Here is an 18,180-nt window from a genome sequence, read left to right as displayed (position 1 = left end):
CAATCATTGCTCTGGTTTCAGTTAGGAAAAGAGCCAGTTCTATTTTTAGTTTGTGGGCTACAGTTAAGAACAGGGGCCAAGGCTTTTAGAAACGGGTATGACTTCAAAGGCCCAACTTAATGGCTTAAATAAATACACATAAGTCATGGACTGTAGGATAAAAGTAATGCTGCAAGCAAACTTCCCATTAAGGTATGATTTCTGTAAACCTCTAATAGAGCATATCACAATGGTATGACGCCACTCACCAGCATTATGAGCCTCTAGTTGAGATGCTGAGTTCACAGTAACTTTGCACGTGGCGCAGTACAAATGTTCCCTAGTCTTACGACTCTTCTCATTGTCTTGTGCTAAAGCACAGCTGTCCTCTGAACCCTTCTCAGAACTGTCCGGCACATCAGGGACCAGGGATCCTGCGTCCAATAGTTCAGCAGAGCCATTCGAATTCTCAGGAGAGTCACATTCCTCCTCATGGTCTGCGCTGGTTGGCTCTGGGGTTAGTGTGCGTGGACTGCCTTCGGCTACAACTTCCCTGAGAGTGCCAGTTTCACTCTGTGATTCTAAATCTACAAAAATAAAGCAATAATTGTATGAATAATAATTGATGTAATTAAAGGAGAACTCTTACAAATTATATCCAAGATCTGACTGTTACTATGCAAAATTATTAGTAACTAAAGTTGGACTTCACTAAAACTTGCATTTTATTAATTCAATTTAATTACTACTTTTTCTATGCTAAGGAATCAAGTGGACAATCCATTTTAGTCACTGACATAATTTCCTGTATGACTGTAAAATATGTTAGGTGCCAATCACAGAATAGGTCCGCCACTGGAACCTTTTAGAATAGGAAGAGCAAGAATGTAAAATACTAAGCCTCAAATCATTTTCCCACAAACCTACACTGCCCAACATTGAAATTGCAACAACAAGAAGGAAAAGTCATGGCATTATGGAAATCTCAGGATGAACAGACAGTCATGGCTCCACTCTGGGGTTCAAACCAGTGATCAGTTGTTGTTGGTCGGTTTCTTCTTGGTTGGACTATCGCTTATTTTGTGTTGGTCCAACTGCTGAAGGATCTCTTGGCTTTCTTCCTTATGCTGTGGCTTTTCTGTTTCACGTCTATTCAGATATGTGCACTTTCTTGATTGGTTTTGCCAATCACATTTTCGGAGGGCTTATTTATACTTACTTCTCACATGCCTCAGTGATGGCTATATTTTGGATAGATGGTTATCTGGAGTCTCAGCTCCTTGGTTAGGGTTTTCTTACTGAGACATTGCTATTGCTAGTCCCTGCAGTTTGTTTGTGTGAATCCCTTCCCAGTTATTTTTTTTTTTCACTTAGGTTTGGGAGGGTTTCCACATATTCTGTTATTCTTTTTGGTTTCTTGCATTCCATCATTACTGTGTTACTAGCCCTGTGTCTCACCCTCTGCCTGTGTGCACTACATTTATGTTTGTTGTTTTTGTATTACACTTGTGTAACGCCTGCCTGGATCCACAGACTCAGATGGGCTGTAAAGGGGAGGCTAGAGGGAAGCCACTCACCAAGCAGGACCCCCAGAACCCTGAAACCCTTTAACCCCTCTACAGGGATTTGGAATTACACAGGGAACTGGAGATCACTACCTGTGGAAGGCTGCAGTCCGATGAAAGTAGTAGTCAGGCAGGGTCAAACCAGGAATTGAAGAACAAGGACAGAATCGGCAGGCAATGACGTAGTCAGCACACGTAGCAGAGGTCAAATCCGGATCGGGCAGCGAGGTACATAAACAGCAGGCAGAAGGGTAGTCAGAAAACATGCAGTAGTCAGCACACAGGAATAACCAAACAGAATAGGACGTAAGAGGAGCCAGGAAAATCAGAACTATCTCTGGCAGTGGTCATGTGACAGGAGAGGAAATAAGAAGGGTGTGGTGTCTTCCCATTGGCTGTAGTTGAACGCTGGCAACTTCAGCTGGAAGACACATGCCACCCACAGTCAGCCAGCGGTACTGCAGATCCCAAGCTAACCCAGCCCAGTGGATGATCGGAGCCTGCGCCCACCGCTGGCATCGACTCCTCTCCCATCAGCAGCACCATCCACGACAGGAACACGGCCTCGCCTGGCGATCGGAGCAGAAGTCGCTGGAGCAGACTCCGACGGTGACGTAACAACTTGGTTTATAGCAGAGGTCTCAAACACGCGGCCCGTGGACCGTATGCGGCCCCTGAGGCTGCTTGTTGTGGCCCGCAGACCTCGCATGACAATCGCGGCTCTATGCTGAGGGTCGGCACCAGCAGGACTTTAATGCATTTGAATCCATTTGCGGTGCCGCGCAGAGGAGCTGTCAGCTCTATTCCAGTTGCTGCTGTTGTCTGCCAATCAGATGCAAGGAGGTGACGTCATACAGCAACGTCACTTCCTTGCATCTGATTGGCAGGCAGCAGCCATTGGTCCAAACACAGCTCCTATGCGCGGCATGGCAAATGGATTCAAATGCAGTAAAGTTCCTGCCGGCGCCAACCCTCAGCATAGAGCCGCGATTGTCACAGGTCACAACAAGCAGGTAAGGTACGTGCTCAAGATCAGGACCCGCTGTGTCCTGGACGCAGTGGGGCCTGATCGGCGGGGCTGCAAGTCTCCTCCTTAGGAGACCGCAGCTGCCCGTGATCAGGGTTCGGGCCGCTGCGGTCTCCTTGTTGTGTTCTCCCTAGGGAGGACGCTTCCGACTCCGCAGCATCAATTTACATACTACGGCCTCTGCAAGCCGCACTGCAGGTCCGTTTTCACTGCGGGCTGCACAAGCACAGTGGGCATGGGATTTTTAGAAATCCCATCCACTCTGCTTGTACTGTACATAGCAGGGGTTTGGACGCAGCTGAAATACGCTGCATCCAAAACTCTGCAAACACTGATCGTGGGCACCCAGGGAATGGAGGAAAGGTGAGGAGAATTTTTTTTTTTTGCGTATTACTAAAGGATGGGCCGAATACTACAGGGATGGCCATAATACTACAGAGCACAATACTACAAGGGTGGGCAGAATATTACAGGGCACAATACTACAGGGATGGCCACAATACTACAGGGATGGCCACAATACTACAGGAATGGCCACAATACTACAGAGCACAATACTACAAGGACGGGCTGAATATTACAGGGCACAATACTACAGGGATGGCCACAATACTACAGGGATGGCCACAATACTACAGAGCACAATACTACAAGGACGGGCTGAATATTACAGGGCACAATACTACAGGGATGTCCACAATACTACCGGGATAGTCACAATACTACAGGGATGGCCACAATATTAAAAGGATGAGCACAATACTACAGGGCACAATACTACAAGGATGGGCAAAATACTACAGAGCACAATACTACAAGGATGGCTACAATACTACAGGGATGGCCACAATACTACAAGGATAAGCACAATACTACAAGGATGGGCACAATGCTACAAGGATGAGCACAATACTACAAGGATGGACACAATACTGCAGGGATGGGCACAATACTACAGGGATGGGCACAATACTACAGGGATGAGCACAATACTACAGGGATGAGCACAATACTACAGGGATGGGCACAATATTACTGGGCATAATACTACAGGGCACAAGGATGGGCACAATACTACAGGGCACTATACTACTGGGCTCATACTACAAGGATGGGCACCATACTACAGGGCACACTGATGGGGACATTACTGCAGCATGGGCACATTACTACAAGATGTTGGCTAAGATTACGATATGATGCTGCTAACTGTAAAACAATATTACAAGAAGGTGATAAAATGTAAAAAAAAATAATAAAGCATGAACATTTTTTTCTGCTGTTAAAAATGCTTTTTTTATATATAAACTTAACAAAAAAAGTGCATGCTTGTCATAGTATACAAGCAAAAAATGTTTATAAAAAAGTGATCCAAAGGAGTATAGAAAAAACCATGGAATGACTAAAAATGTTCACTTTGTCCTGCAAATAATGCGGCCCCTCTCAATTTTATTTCTATATGCGGCCCATACACCCAGCTGAGTTTGAGACCCAGTGGGGGTGCCATTAGGTGAACATAGGGTGCCAACCTCTGCTGTCAGGCAATTCAGGGTCAGGTCTAGGGCAAGTACTACCCTGTTTTGGGACCTGTGGATTTCTGGTTTTACATCGTCCCTGGTTTGTCCATTTTCACGAGTGTCAGGGTTCAGTCGCAACACAGATATGATAATATGCAGATGATAAAAAAAATGGAAGGAACATTTTTAAAACATCTTGATTTATTCAGAAACGAATATGAGGGCCATGCACAAAAATACACGCACTTATGCTCTTTAGGTAATAAAGTTGGCTGAGAGGTTAATAATGGTTGTATGACCAATGTTCTGGCACTCTGAATGCACATGTACCTGGAATGAAGACCAGATTGGTCTGGCTACCGTACATTATGCCACTCTACACTGTAGGGTGACGTAATGTACGCTATGAGGCCCCACTAAAAAATGTTTGAGAAGCCTTGGTCTAGCACACTGCCCACAGAGAGGACTTTGTACAGCATATGTTCCCTATTAAGGATCTGTCAATCAGTGTACATAAAAACGAACAGAAAAAGTATACCCAAATATCTTATGTTGAAGCTGAGATACAACGTCCAAGGCCAAAGCCTAAGGCTGCACTATATCCAGATCCTAATGGCAAAATATTATTTTCTGATTTCTGCTAGGTCCACTTATGTCATGGAGACCTTTTGTCAATTCAAGTCAGAGAATTCGTCCATACCCTCACCCATACATTGTCATATCTTGGAGATACCTCATGACAACAATGTAACTGACAAAAATCTGAACAGTATACATATTCAGATACGTAATTAGAATTTTTTTCCATAGTAGTGTAGCCTTGGACTTTTGGCCTGTAAAGGCCCCGTCACACTAAACAACATCGCTAGCAACATCGCTGCTAATGAACAACTTTTGTGACGTAGCAGCGATGTTGCTAGCGATGTTGATGTGTGTGACATCCAGCATCAACCCGGCCCCTACTGTGAGGTCGCTGGTTGTTGCTGAATGTCCTGGACCATTTTTTAGTTGTTGCTCTCCCGCTGTGAAGCACAGATCACTGTGTGTGACAGTGACAGAGCAACAACTAAATGTGCAGGAAGCAGGAGCCGGCTTCTGCGGACTCTGGTAACCACAGTAAACATCGGGTAACCAAGAAGCCCTTACCTGGTTACCTGATATTTACCTTCGTTACCAGCGTCCGCCGCTCTCAGCTGTCAGTGCCGGCTCCTGCTCTGTGCACATGTAGCTGCAGTACACATCGGGTAATTAACCCCATGTGTACTGTAGCTAGGAGAGCAGGGAGCCAGCGCTAAGCAGTGTGCATGGCTCCCTGCTCTCTGCACATGTAGCTGCAGTACACATGGGGTATTTAACCCCATGTGTACTGTAGCTAGGAGAGCAGGGAGCCAGCGCTAAGCGGTGTGCGCTGGTAACCAAGGTAAATATCGGGTTGGTTACCCAATATTTACCTTAGTTACCAAGCGCAGCATCGCTTCCACGCGGCGCTGCTGGCTAGGGGCTGGTCACTGGTTGCTGGTGAGCTCACCAGCAACTCGTGTAGCGATGCTCCAGCGATCCCTGCCAGGTCAGGTTGCTGGTGGGATCGCTGGAGCGTCGCATGTGTGACATCTCACCAGCAACCTCCTAGCAACTTACCAGCGATCCCTATCAGGTTGGATCGTTGTTGGGATCGCTGGTAAGTTGTTTAGTGTGACTGGGCCTTAAGTCCAAGTAAATTTTTATCTGAGCAAAGAAGACAGTTTTAGTTTCCTTCCAGGACATTCTTTTAACATGTTTTCTGTCTAAAGTGTCTATTATAATGAACTTGTCGGTGAGGGGTCAGCATTAAATGTTACATTTGCTTTCCTTTTACCTTTCTTTAGTTGCAACATTTACCAGTTCCGTTAGTAAGAGCTGTAGCTGGGAAAGATTTGTGAAAACTTCTGAAAGCTTTTCTTCATGTACATGGGCACAATAGGGACTGGATCCCTGCTGGGACAATCAAGCAATTATCTCCACCACCAAGTTCAAAAGCAATTAACAAATACTTCTTTGGGCTTATCTCCATCCTCCGACATGGGATATGTTAACATCCATGACGGACATCAAAGAGGATTGTCTCTCTTGTATTACCGTAAAGTTTGATGATTTTTTTTATATTAGACTGGCTGAATGAGCAAAAGGGAGAATTCAAGTTATGTAACAAAGATTTGGAGATTGGAATTAATGTAACTATTAAACATTAAGTAATTCTTTAGTAAAACTTCGTATGACCAGCTATTGCTGATGCTTCAGTGGTTTTAGCGCTGTGAGGCTTTTTGTTTATTGGGTTTTGCTAACATTAAAGGAACATTTTCAGGAAAATGATTGATATAAACTCACAGCAATGTATATGGCATACAGGGTCTGCCTGCTTTAAAAATCCCCATTTCAACCTCCAGATTTACCTTTCAGGAGCTTTTAATTTAAAAGTCTGTTGCAATGGGACCATAGTCTAGGATACAAATTAAGAAGAAAGGAGCATACACTACATGGACAAAAATATTGGAACAACTACACACTGCAAAGGACAAGCCCAAATGGGGAGCGGAGGATCTTCTGGTGGGCCCAGCTACAGTTAATGTTGCACACTGAACAGGCAGATTTTATTATCTATACACTGCTTTAACAGAGTTTTTACAACCCAGGAGAGTGGTGCATGCTGTCAGAAGCTAACTAGACCTATTGCTGCATCTCACTGTGCTGACAAGAATACTCAAGTCATCTTATATTGTTAGGCTTAGATGAACTGTGAGAGTAGTCCTATCATTTCTAAACCTACAGAATAGCCAATTAGTATTAGGTTTTAGAGATGGGCAAACCCACAGATGTTTGGGTTGGCCGGGTCTGACCCCGGACCCCATATAAGTCTATAGGAAAGCGTACTTCAGTGCTATAAAATGGTGGTAGTAACGGCTAGGGGCATGCAAAAGAAAGCAAAATGATAATTAAAGCAGAGCACTGAGTTTCTGCACAGCTGCCACACTGTTTCCAGGTTGGTTTATTAAACCTTATGAATATTCTCTGCTTCCTTCACCCACCCTCTGTGACGGCGTCTGTGATTGGATGCCGCCAAACTGCGCCCCCACCCTCTGTGCCAGTGTCTATGATTGGCTGCCCTCACAGTAGCTGTCTAGGGCCCTGAAGTATTGTGTAAACATAAATAAATAATTGGAAAAAATGACACTGCAGCTCCCAGCTATGTGCTTTATCTTGACTGTGTATCAAAATATGATGGACCTCACGTTTGTTTTTTTTTAAATTATTTAAATAAATAATTTAAAAAATAGTGTGGGGTGCCCCCCTATTATGATACCCTGCCAAGATAGAGCAGGCAGCTGGGGGCTGGTATTTTCATGCTAGTGAGGCCCTCCCCAGCCTAAAAATAGCAGCCCGCAGGCACCCCAGAATTGGCGCATCCTTTAGATGCATTAACCCTGTCACTTACGCGAACATCCCGATTGCCCTGGAGCGGTGGCAATCGGGTTATTATAAGGGGTTAATAACAGCTGTGATGTGTGTGGCAAAAAAAAAAAATCACAGCTGCCAGGAAGCTCTGGATTAGTAATGCTACTAATCATGCAAGTAAAAAGACTCTACTACACTCTGAAGTTGCAGTGTGCGGTCACATTAGAAAACATGACTGATCACTGCGGACTGCGGGACACACAGATGGAGCCACAGCTTTGATAGTAGTGACATCAGTGAGTTCACCTGAGGTCACAGCTGTCGGTTCCAATGGACTCAGTGAACTCACCTCAGGTGAATTCATTGAACTCATTGCCGTATTACCAGATTAGGCTATATGCGCACGTTTATACACAAGAGGACAAGGAGTATATGTGCAAAAAATTGACAATTTTATTAGATATGAAAAAACCACAATAGACAATTAAAAACATGATAAAACATCATCAAAATGAATCATCTGGCGGAATATACAGATTGTTACACGGACAGAATTGTTACACAGACAGGGATGGTCTCAGGAGAACCACTAAAGATACTCAGGATTACCCATAAATCTTGTGAATAAATCGGTCACAGTGTGATTAATTACATTAAAATATATGGTTAGTCATTATACCTTCAACACTGACCGGGGGTCTCAGGATTCACCTGATTAAGATTTTATTCACAGGATTTTTGGGTAATCCTGAGTATCTTTGGTGGTTTTCCTGAGACCATTCCTGTCTGTGTAACAATTCTGTCCGTGTAACTATCTGCATATTCCCCCAGATGATTCATTTTGGTGATGTTTTATCATGTTTTTAATTGTCTATTGTGGTTCTTTCAAATCTAATAAAAGTGTCAATTTTTTGCACATATACTCCTTGTCCTCTTGTGTATACATGTATCTCAGTAGTGCAGTCTGGGGTGGTGGTCCTTTGTGACTGTCTCTCAGCACTTTTGCCTCTGGTTCTAAATGTTGAGGTTTCTGTATTTTATATGCGCAGGTTGAATATTTTGTTCCAGAAATTTCTGCAACAAATCTGCACCTCCTGGCACAAAAACGCACCAAAACCACGACGCATTCCAAGCTCTGAGACCTCCTCGGAGCACACAGTGCCTGCAATATGAGGGTTCAGAAGTCTGCAGTCACACAGAGTGACAGCACACTTGTGGATTTGGACCAGACAACCCTTTAACATTCTGTTTGAGCAGTAGTTGCTTAATGGCTGCAGCAATCATATGACCCCTCCTTAGGAATGTTGAGGCTGTTTGTGTTTACCTGTTGATATATATGTTTGTTTTTTGAGGGGTATATTGTTATCAAACAAATTTATCTCTATTTTTTTTTTCATGGTAATTTTAACTGATGTAACCACGCATTTCAATTAGACCACCATATCCAACTTAAAATAAAAACCACGTGACAAATTACGTCATACCTGGAAGGAGCCCATACATTCTAGCATCTACCTTTATTTTTAGTGCACGATCTAGACACACGCAACTCCGGAAGTGATTGCGCGACCTCAAAGCAGCGGCTTGCTATGACACGGAGCTTTGGTGAGTATACCACTTGTGCTCCTATCCCCCCATCCTTTCCACCAACATTTTTAATCCCCAGGTACTGGTTCCCATAGAGTTATATGGGTATCGGATTGCGGACCGGAACAGGATTATTTTTTAAAAAAAGTAGCAGTGACCTGCCGGGCCCAGTTATCTGCGAGTCCGCGCATCTCTATCTATTCCAAAATAATGCAACTGATAAATACAGCTCATTCAACAAAAAAACAAGCCCAGATATAGTTCAGGGAAAGAAAAAATAAAAATGGTCTCTTTGAATATAAGACAGAAAAAAAATGTCCCATAGTGAAGGCCCAGCGATTACAGTTCAATAGTCACAGAGGCAGCACTGTGATTCTAAATAGTCACACTGAACGGTCTTCATACCCTTCCTGCTTGAGTGACTTTCCCTTTCCTCCTCCAAATGTGCAGTTGCATCGTACTGTATGCCCCACACTTAAGGCCGCTTTACACGCAACGACATCGCTAACGAGATGTCGTTGGGGTCACGGAATTCGTGACGCACATCGTTAGCGACGGCGTTGTGTGTGAAACGCAGGACACATCGCTATGTGTGACACCGCAGGAATGAGGAACATCATCATACCTGCGGCCGCACGCAATGAGGAAGGAAGGAGGTGGGCGGGATATTTCGCCCGCTCATCTCCGCCCCTCCGCTTCTATTGGACGGCTGCTGTGTGACGTCGCTGTGACGCCGCACGAACCGCCCCTTTAGAAAGGAGGCGGTTCGCTGGCCACAGCGACGTCGCAGGGAAGGTAAGTCCGTGTGATGGGTGTTAACGATGTTGTGCGCCACGGGCAGCGATTTGCCCGTGACGCACAACCGACGGGGGCAGGTACGTTCGCTAGCGATATCGGTAACGATATTGCAGCGTGTAAAGTGGGCTATATTCTGCTAGCCTTCATCAATGTACCATGCTTGTATTCACATTTTAAGGTCTGTGAACTGCAATTTTCAAGTGTTTCCAAAGATTCTCAATGGGATTTAGGTCTCGACTTTGACTGGGCCATTTATACACATGAATACGCTTTGATCTAAACCATCCATTGTAGCTCTGGCAGTATGTTTAAAGTTGTTGTGCTGCTAGAAGGTGAAGCTATGCCCCAATCTCAAGTCTTTTGCAGTCTTTAACAGTTTTTACTGGAATGCTCTGTATTAAGCTCCTCCATCTTCCCATCAACTATGAACAGCTTCCCTGTCCCTGCTGAAGAAAAGCATCCACACATCATGATGAATGACGGTAGGGATGGTGTATTTAGGGTGATGTGCAGTGTTAGTTTTCCGACAAACATAGCATTTTGCATTTAGCTCAAAAAAGAAATACTTTGGTCTTGTACGACCAGAGCACCTTCTTCCACATGCTAGCTATGTCCCCTACTTGGCTTTTTGCAAACTGCAAATCGGGCTTCTTATGGCTTGCTTTCAAAAATGGCATTCTTCTTTTCACTCTACCATAAAGACCACATTTAAGGACTAATAGTTGTCCTGTGGACAGATTCTCCCACCTGAGCTGTGGAACTCTGCAGCTCCTCCAGAGTGACACTGGGCCTCTTAGATGCTTCTCTAATTAGTGCTCTCCTTGCTTGGATGTTTAGGTGGACGGCCATGTCTTGGTAGGTTTGCAGTTGTGCCATTTTTGGTTGATGTATTAAACAGTGCTTTGCTAGATATTCAGAGTTGGGCTATTTTTTACAACCCTGTTTTACTTTTCTCCATAACTTTATCCCTGACCTGTGTGTTGTGCTCCTTGGTTTTCATAATGTTGCTTGATTTCTAATGTTCTCAAACAAACCTCTGATGCCTTCATAGAACAGCTGTAGTTATACTGAGAATAAATTACACACAGGTAGACTCAATTTACTAATTAGGTTGCTTCTGGAACTAATTGGTCACTCTGGGTTTTCTTTAAGGGTATCAGACTACAGTTTAAGTTTAAGGGTGTAACGTGAATAAATGTGAAAAAAGTTCATGGTCTATGAATACTTTTTAAAGGCAATGTAAATTCTTTGTTGGGTGGAATAGTGAAAAAAAATTACAATTCTACTATTGAAGCAAGGTATTTTTTTCCAGGTTTCACTGAGCAGTAATAATGACATGGTAACTTTATTCTGCAAGTTATTAATCTTATATACAGTTTTACTGCTTTACAAAAATATAGCAAAAATTAAAAAAACATTTGGGACTAATATTTTTTTTAGTATATAGTCAATGGAGATATACAAGACCTTTTATTGGTACTAATTTGGGAGCCAGCACTTCTTTTCAGTTGAATATGCATCCTTGGATGGGCACATTACAACAAGATGGGAATCAGGATGGGGACATTACTACAAGATGGGGACCAAGATTGGGGACATTATTACAGGATGGGAACATTACTACAACATGAGGACCAGGATGGGGGCCATTACTACAAGATGGGGACTAAGATGGGGACATTACAACAATATAGGTAACAGTATGGGTACATTACCAGAAGATGGGGCCCAGGAAGGTGACATACAAGATAGAGACCAGGATGGATACATTACCACAAAATGAGTACCAGAATAGGGACATTACTACAAGATAAGGACCAAGATGGGGGACATAACAATGAGATAGGAACCATGATGGGGACATTACTACAAGATTATGGCCAGAATGACTGACACAATTACAAGATATAGACAAGGATACCCGTGTACCTGATGGAACTCCGGTAGTCACTGTGTGTCACCTTTGCTGTGTAACTTTATGTGGTCCCCACTTCTTGGCTGAGTTCCTGCGGTTCCTTCAACTTTTCAATAATGCTACTCACAGCTAATGATAGAATATTTAGTAGGTAATACATTTCATAAACTGTATTTTTACACTGGTGGACCACACTGGTATCAGTAAACTCTTTAGAACTACCCATTCTTTCACAAATGTTTTTGAAAGCAGTAGTCAGCATGGTGATTGGATGGATTTTATATACTGTGGTAATGGGACTGAATGAAAAACCTGAATTCAATTATAGAGGTGTGTACCAATACTTTTGTGAATATAGCATTTATTTAATAGATGTTTATAACATCCAACTCTCATACATGATGTTGTTGGCGTCCGTGTAGCCACAGTTCAAACTTTATCCAAATTAAGCTAATTTAAAGGGGTCTAAAATTATTAGAGGGTTACCAAATAGCTGATTGTTAAACATGTCCTGATTCGTCTTAATGTAGACAACACCACATTTTGGCAAATGCATTTAAGAAATCCTAAATATCTTACATGGATTAAAGCTTTTTAGTGTCATTATTAATGCTGTAATTGTATATGGGAAAGAAAAATGAGTATTTGTATAAATTATATATACTCTATAGAAGATGTATTAAAAAAAACTGCTATTTATTGTAGAATCAAAACAGTTCACTGATCTATACTATGAAATATATGTGTAAAAATACCTCAGGCCTCCACTCTTTACTGCGGGAGACAAGTCAGAAGGAGACAGCAGAATTGAGGCAGGAGAATCTAGCACATAAAAGTCCTGGAGAAGGAGTTCTCGAGCACCCACCAGACATTTGCCAGAGCCAGGGGGTGACTTCTACTTGTTTGTTCCCCCAAAACACAAAAATAAAACTTGCTGATGCTTTTGCTTTGTTATGTCGCTAAACATCAGAAGATTTGAGAGCTAGGTTTACATTATTCTTCTTTAATTTTAAAGATTTGCTGACATGATTCCTTTGAATGAAAGATCAGAGTAATCGGAGTAAGTAATGCTTGTTTGTTTTAAAGGGAATCGGACAGGACAATTTTACAACAGAAACTACTGGTTTGGCTGTATAGGTCTCGGTACTACAGTAAATCTGTCAGTTTTTTGCAGTAATCCTATGTGTGACTGCTGAGAAATCAAGCTTTGAAGCCCAATGAAAATAAGGCTGCAAGTGCGTTTGGGGAGTGTCCATATATACATCGTCTTGTCCCCAATGCACTTCCAAGCTAATATGAATGTGAAATCAAAGCTTGATTTGTCAATGTTGGCACAATGTATTAGTTAACTACAATACAGATATTGTTTTATTGTTAGGTCCTATTCAGACATACCACTAGTTTCAATAGTAAAATCATCATGACAGCCCATTTTCTGCCCATAAACCGCCATCAGTTATACATGAAAGTTATAAAGTAGTAAGTCTGCTGGGTGGTTCTGGTCTCTTGAGGAGTCATACATGTGTGATGCCCCTGAATTAGTCAGGGTGTCACAGGGTACTGCACTCTCTAGCCTTTGGTGCAGGACTCAACCCCTCATGGTCCTGGGTTCCCAACCTATGGTACTGCCTACATCAGCATCCAAATCCCAACCACACCTCACACCACACCCTGTCAGACACACCAGTGGGCGGTCTAGCTGGAATAGGGCTGCCTGCCCAGGGGTCAGGCAGTGTGGTGGGAGGGGATTAGACAGAACAGTAGTAGCCCTCAAGAAGTGATGAGCTGAGGGAGTAATGGCTCCCTGTATGTTGTTGGTTGGGTCACAGACGGTGGTCTGGGCCCGGAGGAGTCAGAGACCCGGTCGCGGGGTATTGAGGCTGGGTGCCTAGACCTGGTCTTGGAGGACGGTCAGCATCTCAAGCCTAATAACCGGTCCGGGACCGAAAGCACGGCTGGGTACAGGACCCTAGGTCGGGAAGTAGCTTCAGGCAACCCAGCAATTAGCCTGTGGAGGATAGTGTCTTCACAAACTGTCCCCAAGAAGCTCAGAGATCAAGGGCACTAGCGCAAGGAGAGGGATAGGGCTTTCCAATCTATGCAGCCTGCAAAAATCCCAAGCGTGAGCCCTTGAGAGCACAGCTCCACTACCAGCAAGTAGGGAGAGTGACCCGGACAGCTTTAAGCCAACGAGCCACCAGAACATTCCTAAATTGTGCGCGGAGGCAGGCTCCGGACCATCCGGCAGTACCAGAGGGGACGGACACCCGGACGAGCTCCCCCAAGAGGGCAACGGCACTCAGAGACTTAGTTCACCTTTGTGTCAGAGTCTGCTTTGCAGTCGCATCACTACTAACAATACCTGAGTGAGTACGCGGTCCTCCACTGCTTCCAACTTACACTGCGCTCCCCTATACCTCCACCATCCAGAGTCTTGGGGCCTACCCTACCCATGGAGGGAACGTCATCAGGCTGCCCCACTCCATCTTCAGCGGGTACTCCCATCGGCAACGGCGGTACTCCCCTTACCTACCGCGAACCACGGGTGGTGTCACAAACTCTTATTCCCTGTAAACATCCCCCTTTTCATTTGAAGTGACCGCGTGCCCCCAGGTCCGGAGACCCTCGAGCCACAGCAGACCCCGGATCCGAGCGGTTCGACCGCTGAAGGCGCGACACATATGGATTGCTGGAAATACCAAAGATTGGATAAGGTCAAGACAAGTCAGCCCTGGACAAATCCAGCACAAGTAAAGTGAATCCAGGTATTCCAGACTCTGCTTTATCTGTGCCTGATGCCATCCGAGCTGGCTTGTAATCATGTACCGGTCTTGTGGTACATCAAGCATGAATGGTTGCATGACTCTTTACCAGACCAGGACTGGACACATGATTCATGGAAAGAAGAGTTTAGACAGGGACATATTTAGAAACCTTATATTGTTGGATATAATGCAACGATGACAGTTTAAGCCTGCTTTACACACTGCAATGTATCTTACAATGTGTCGGCGGGGTCACGTCGTAAGTGACGCAAATTCGGCATTGTAAGGTACATTGCAGTGTGTGACAGGTACGTGCGATTGCGATTGAACGCTAAAACGTTCATCGCATACACATCGTACCTTTCTCTAGAATTGCCCGTTAGATTGTTCATTGTACCCGGGGTAGCACACATCACAGTGTGTGACACCCCGGGAGCGATGAACAGATCTTACCTACGTCCTGCGGCTCCCGGCCCATAATGCGGAAGGAAGGAGATGGGCAGGATGTTTACGTCCCGCTCAGCTCCGCCCCTCCACTTCTATTGGCTGGCTGCCGCGTGACGTCGATGTGACGCCGAACGTCCCTCCCACTCCAGGAGGTGGACGTTCGCCGCCCACATCGAGGTCGTATGGAAGGTAAGTACGTGTGACGGGGGTTAACCGTTTGTGCGGCACGTTCAACAAATTGAATTTGCCGCACATACGATGGGGGCGTTGCAAATCGCATACGATATCGTATGCGAAATTGCAACGTGTAAAGCAGGCTTTAGGGGTAGAAATTGTGGTGATAGGTTCTCTTTAAAGAACAGATTGTATATACCAAAATAATAGCATGTATGTATGGCTCCTTAATGCTGATTGTCAGGAACACCACTACCGCTGCCCCCAATTCATCACTACCACTCGCTTGCGACACATATGCCTCGGATACTACTGTAAATAGGTATGGGGAGATAAGGTATGCACACCAGTGACTATGTAAGGGGAATACATGAAATAGCAGAAACTGCTGTGTGAATACTGACTTGAAAAATCCAATAGCTATATGCAAGAGTGAAAATGTGAAAAATGGAATCTGCATTACTGCCATGAACATATGAATCAAGAGAAATTTAGCTATTGAATTGATCAATGCAATAGAGCCCCAACACTACGCCAAAGTATTTCTCTACGTTGGGGTCCCTAGCTTGTGTGTGTCCTCTCATGCAGTTAAAAAACTTACCGTGTATGGGAAGCTGAGACCCAGGCTATTTATGCGTATGATATGGATTGGCAATAGGTGTGGTTGGGGAGGGTTCACAAACGAAAAAATACTAACAAATAGGAATAACGTTTGGAACTAAATAGCCTGGGTCTCAGCTTCCCATACACGGTAAGTTTTTTAACTGCATGAGAGGACACACACAAGCTAGGGACCCCAACGTAGAGAAATACTTTGGCGTAGTGTTGGGGCTCTATTGCATTGATCAATTCAGTAGCTAAATTTCTCTTGATTCATATGTTCATGGCAGTAATGCAGATTCCATTTTTCACATATTCACTCTTGCATATAGCTATTGGATTTTTCAAGTCAGTATTCACACAGCAGTTTCTGCTATTTCATGTATTCCCCTTACATAGTCACTGGTGTGCATACCTTATCTCCCCATAGTGATGTTTTTTTTAGGTTTTTGCACCCAGTTCGGACTTAGAATGGTGTTCCAAACGTTATTCCTATTTACTACTGTAAATAGGGACTCTGCTTCCCACATTGTCCACTCATTCACCACAATAGGCTGACATTGAGCTAAGCACTTCCCAAAGCCAGTTCTCACATCCACACCACACTTTTCGCTGCCACCACTTGATAGGCCTACAAGACATCTGAAATGGGTTACACACTAGCACACACGCCACCCAGCTTTCATGAGCACCTGATAGGTACTCTTTTACACTCTGGCATATACAGAGTAATAGAACCAAGCTATACGCTCCCTCTACAGAGTTTAGGAGTACATTTAGAGCAGCAAGGAACAAGCTTACTGAATTTTAGATTTAACATACAAAAAAAATACAATACTTATAAAGGTTACAAAAGATGGAATAATAAAAGACATACACACAGTTGTTGCGATAAAATATAGATACTAATAAATTTGATCCCTGAGTACTTTTGGTGGAGGAGAACGCTGCAGAAAATATGGAAAGATCTGCAATACTCTTTGCTTCTCTTTTGGGTCTGATGCTGACATTTGGAAGATCAGATTCTAATAAGAGGGCTACTAGATCCCAGACCTCACTCATCCCTCAGCTGAGGTAAGATTGTAATCCAGTTTTCCCTCATTTTTGCTGCTGCTCACATTTTTCACCAGGAATCTCCTAGAGAAACAATATGCCCGTCATCTTACTGAACATCCTTCAAGCATTCCATATGTAACACACAAGAATATGAATAATCCATAAGTCAGGGAGATATTGCACTCCTGTGTGTTGTCACAGTCCAAGTCTGGTCTCCATTAGATAACCTTCAAAATTACCTGTGAAGGCAGTGATCCAATGCCTCATGCCTTTTATCTATATAACTCATAATTCCATTTATGACACTGATTAAATCCTTGCCTTACTTGTACAAACCATTGTGATGTTCTGGAGAAATCCATTATTGAAATTTCATTGAAATTGATTGCCAATGACCTGCAAGTGCAGTGGGGTGGGACATTGCACTTACAGCTCTCCTGCCTATCTCCCTATTTCCTGCCTCCGATCTCAAACTTGTAAATCAGATATTTCAATTACTTTGTTCCCTACTGAGATCTCTTGCTAGCGTCTTCAGTGCCTTGGGTAGCGATGCATTGTAAGGTACTCATGACATCATAAGACCCAGTGGAACCATTGGCGTATGCGTCATCCCGGGCACAGACATCATTGGCAAGGGTTCTTGATGAGGAAAGCAGGTCACTGAGACAAAAGTTTCCCGTCAGTTAGAAACAGGGGGTAGACGGTGGGCAGGGAATATGAAGAGAGGCACGGGAGCTACAACTGCAATGTCCCACCTTACTGCACTTGCATGTCATTACCATACAATTTCAACAGAGGATATCTCCAAAATAACAGCACTATAAGGATAACTCAGCATTAAAGCATTTTTTATTCACTCACAAGCAAAAGGGTAACAATGTATTGAACGTTTGCTTTCTGCCCATCCACTACAGAAGGGGTGCAAAACCTTTTTTCTGCTGGGGGACATTTGGAAATTTCTACCATCATTTGGGGGCTAAAAAAAATTATCAACTTGAAAATTACCTTGCTATGTTTTGTCAAACAACTAATTAGCTCACCCCCACATCCCTGCTGTGGTGGCTGGAGCTGCTTCTCTGTGGTGCAGCTGTGATATTAGGAAATATTGATCTTGCTGCTTCTCACAACTGCTTTTCCAGGTTTGTGTTGGCTGGGACTAATGAATATACTGTATTTTTTGGATTATAAGATGCACTTTTCCTCCCAAAAACTTGGGAGGAAAATGAGGGGTGCATCTTATAAGCTGACTGTAGCTTACTGGGGGGTGGTGGAGAATGGTCACAGAAAGCAGGGAGAATGCTATGGGCTGTGTGCTATGCTG

General features: G+C 43.8%; 1 protein-coding gene across 2 annotated transcripts in view; it reads right to left on the bottom strand.

Annotated features, from left to right (window-relative positions):
* Positions 1–18,180, bottom strand: part of ZNF385C (zinc finger protein 385C) — a 509,180-nt gene that overhangs the window by 25,791 nt on the left and 465,209 nt on the right. For both annotated transcript variants that reach the window (XM_075350020.1, XM_075350021.1), the window contains one exon: positions 249–566. In XM_075350020.1, coding sequence (XP_075206135.1) covers positions 249–566 — 318 coding nt within the window. The remainder of the gene's footprint in view (positions 1–248; positions 567–18,180) is intronic.

This window comes from Anomaloglossus baeobatrachus, chromosome 5 (assembly GCF_048569485.1).
Source record: "Anomaloglossus baeobatrachus isolate aAnoBae1 chromosome 5, aAnoBae1.hap1, whole genome shotgun sequence".
In the NCBI taxonomy this organism is placed as follows: domain Eukaryota; kingdom Metazoa; phylum Chordata; class Amphibia; order Anura; family Aromobatidae; genus Anomaloglossus; species Anomaloglossus baeobatrachus.
The sequence above is the reverse complement of the archived record's forward strand: the minus strand, read 5'-3'. Positions and strand labels throughout refer to the sequence as shown.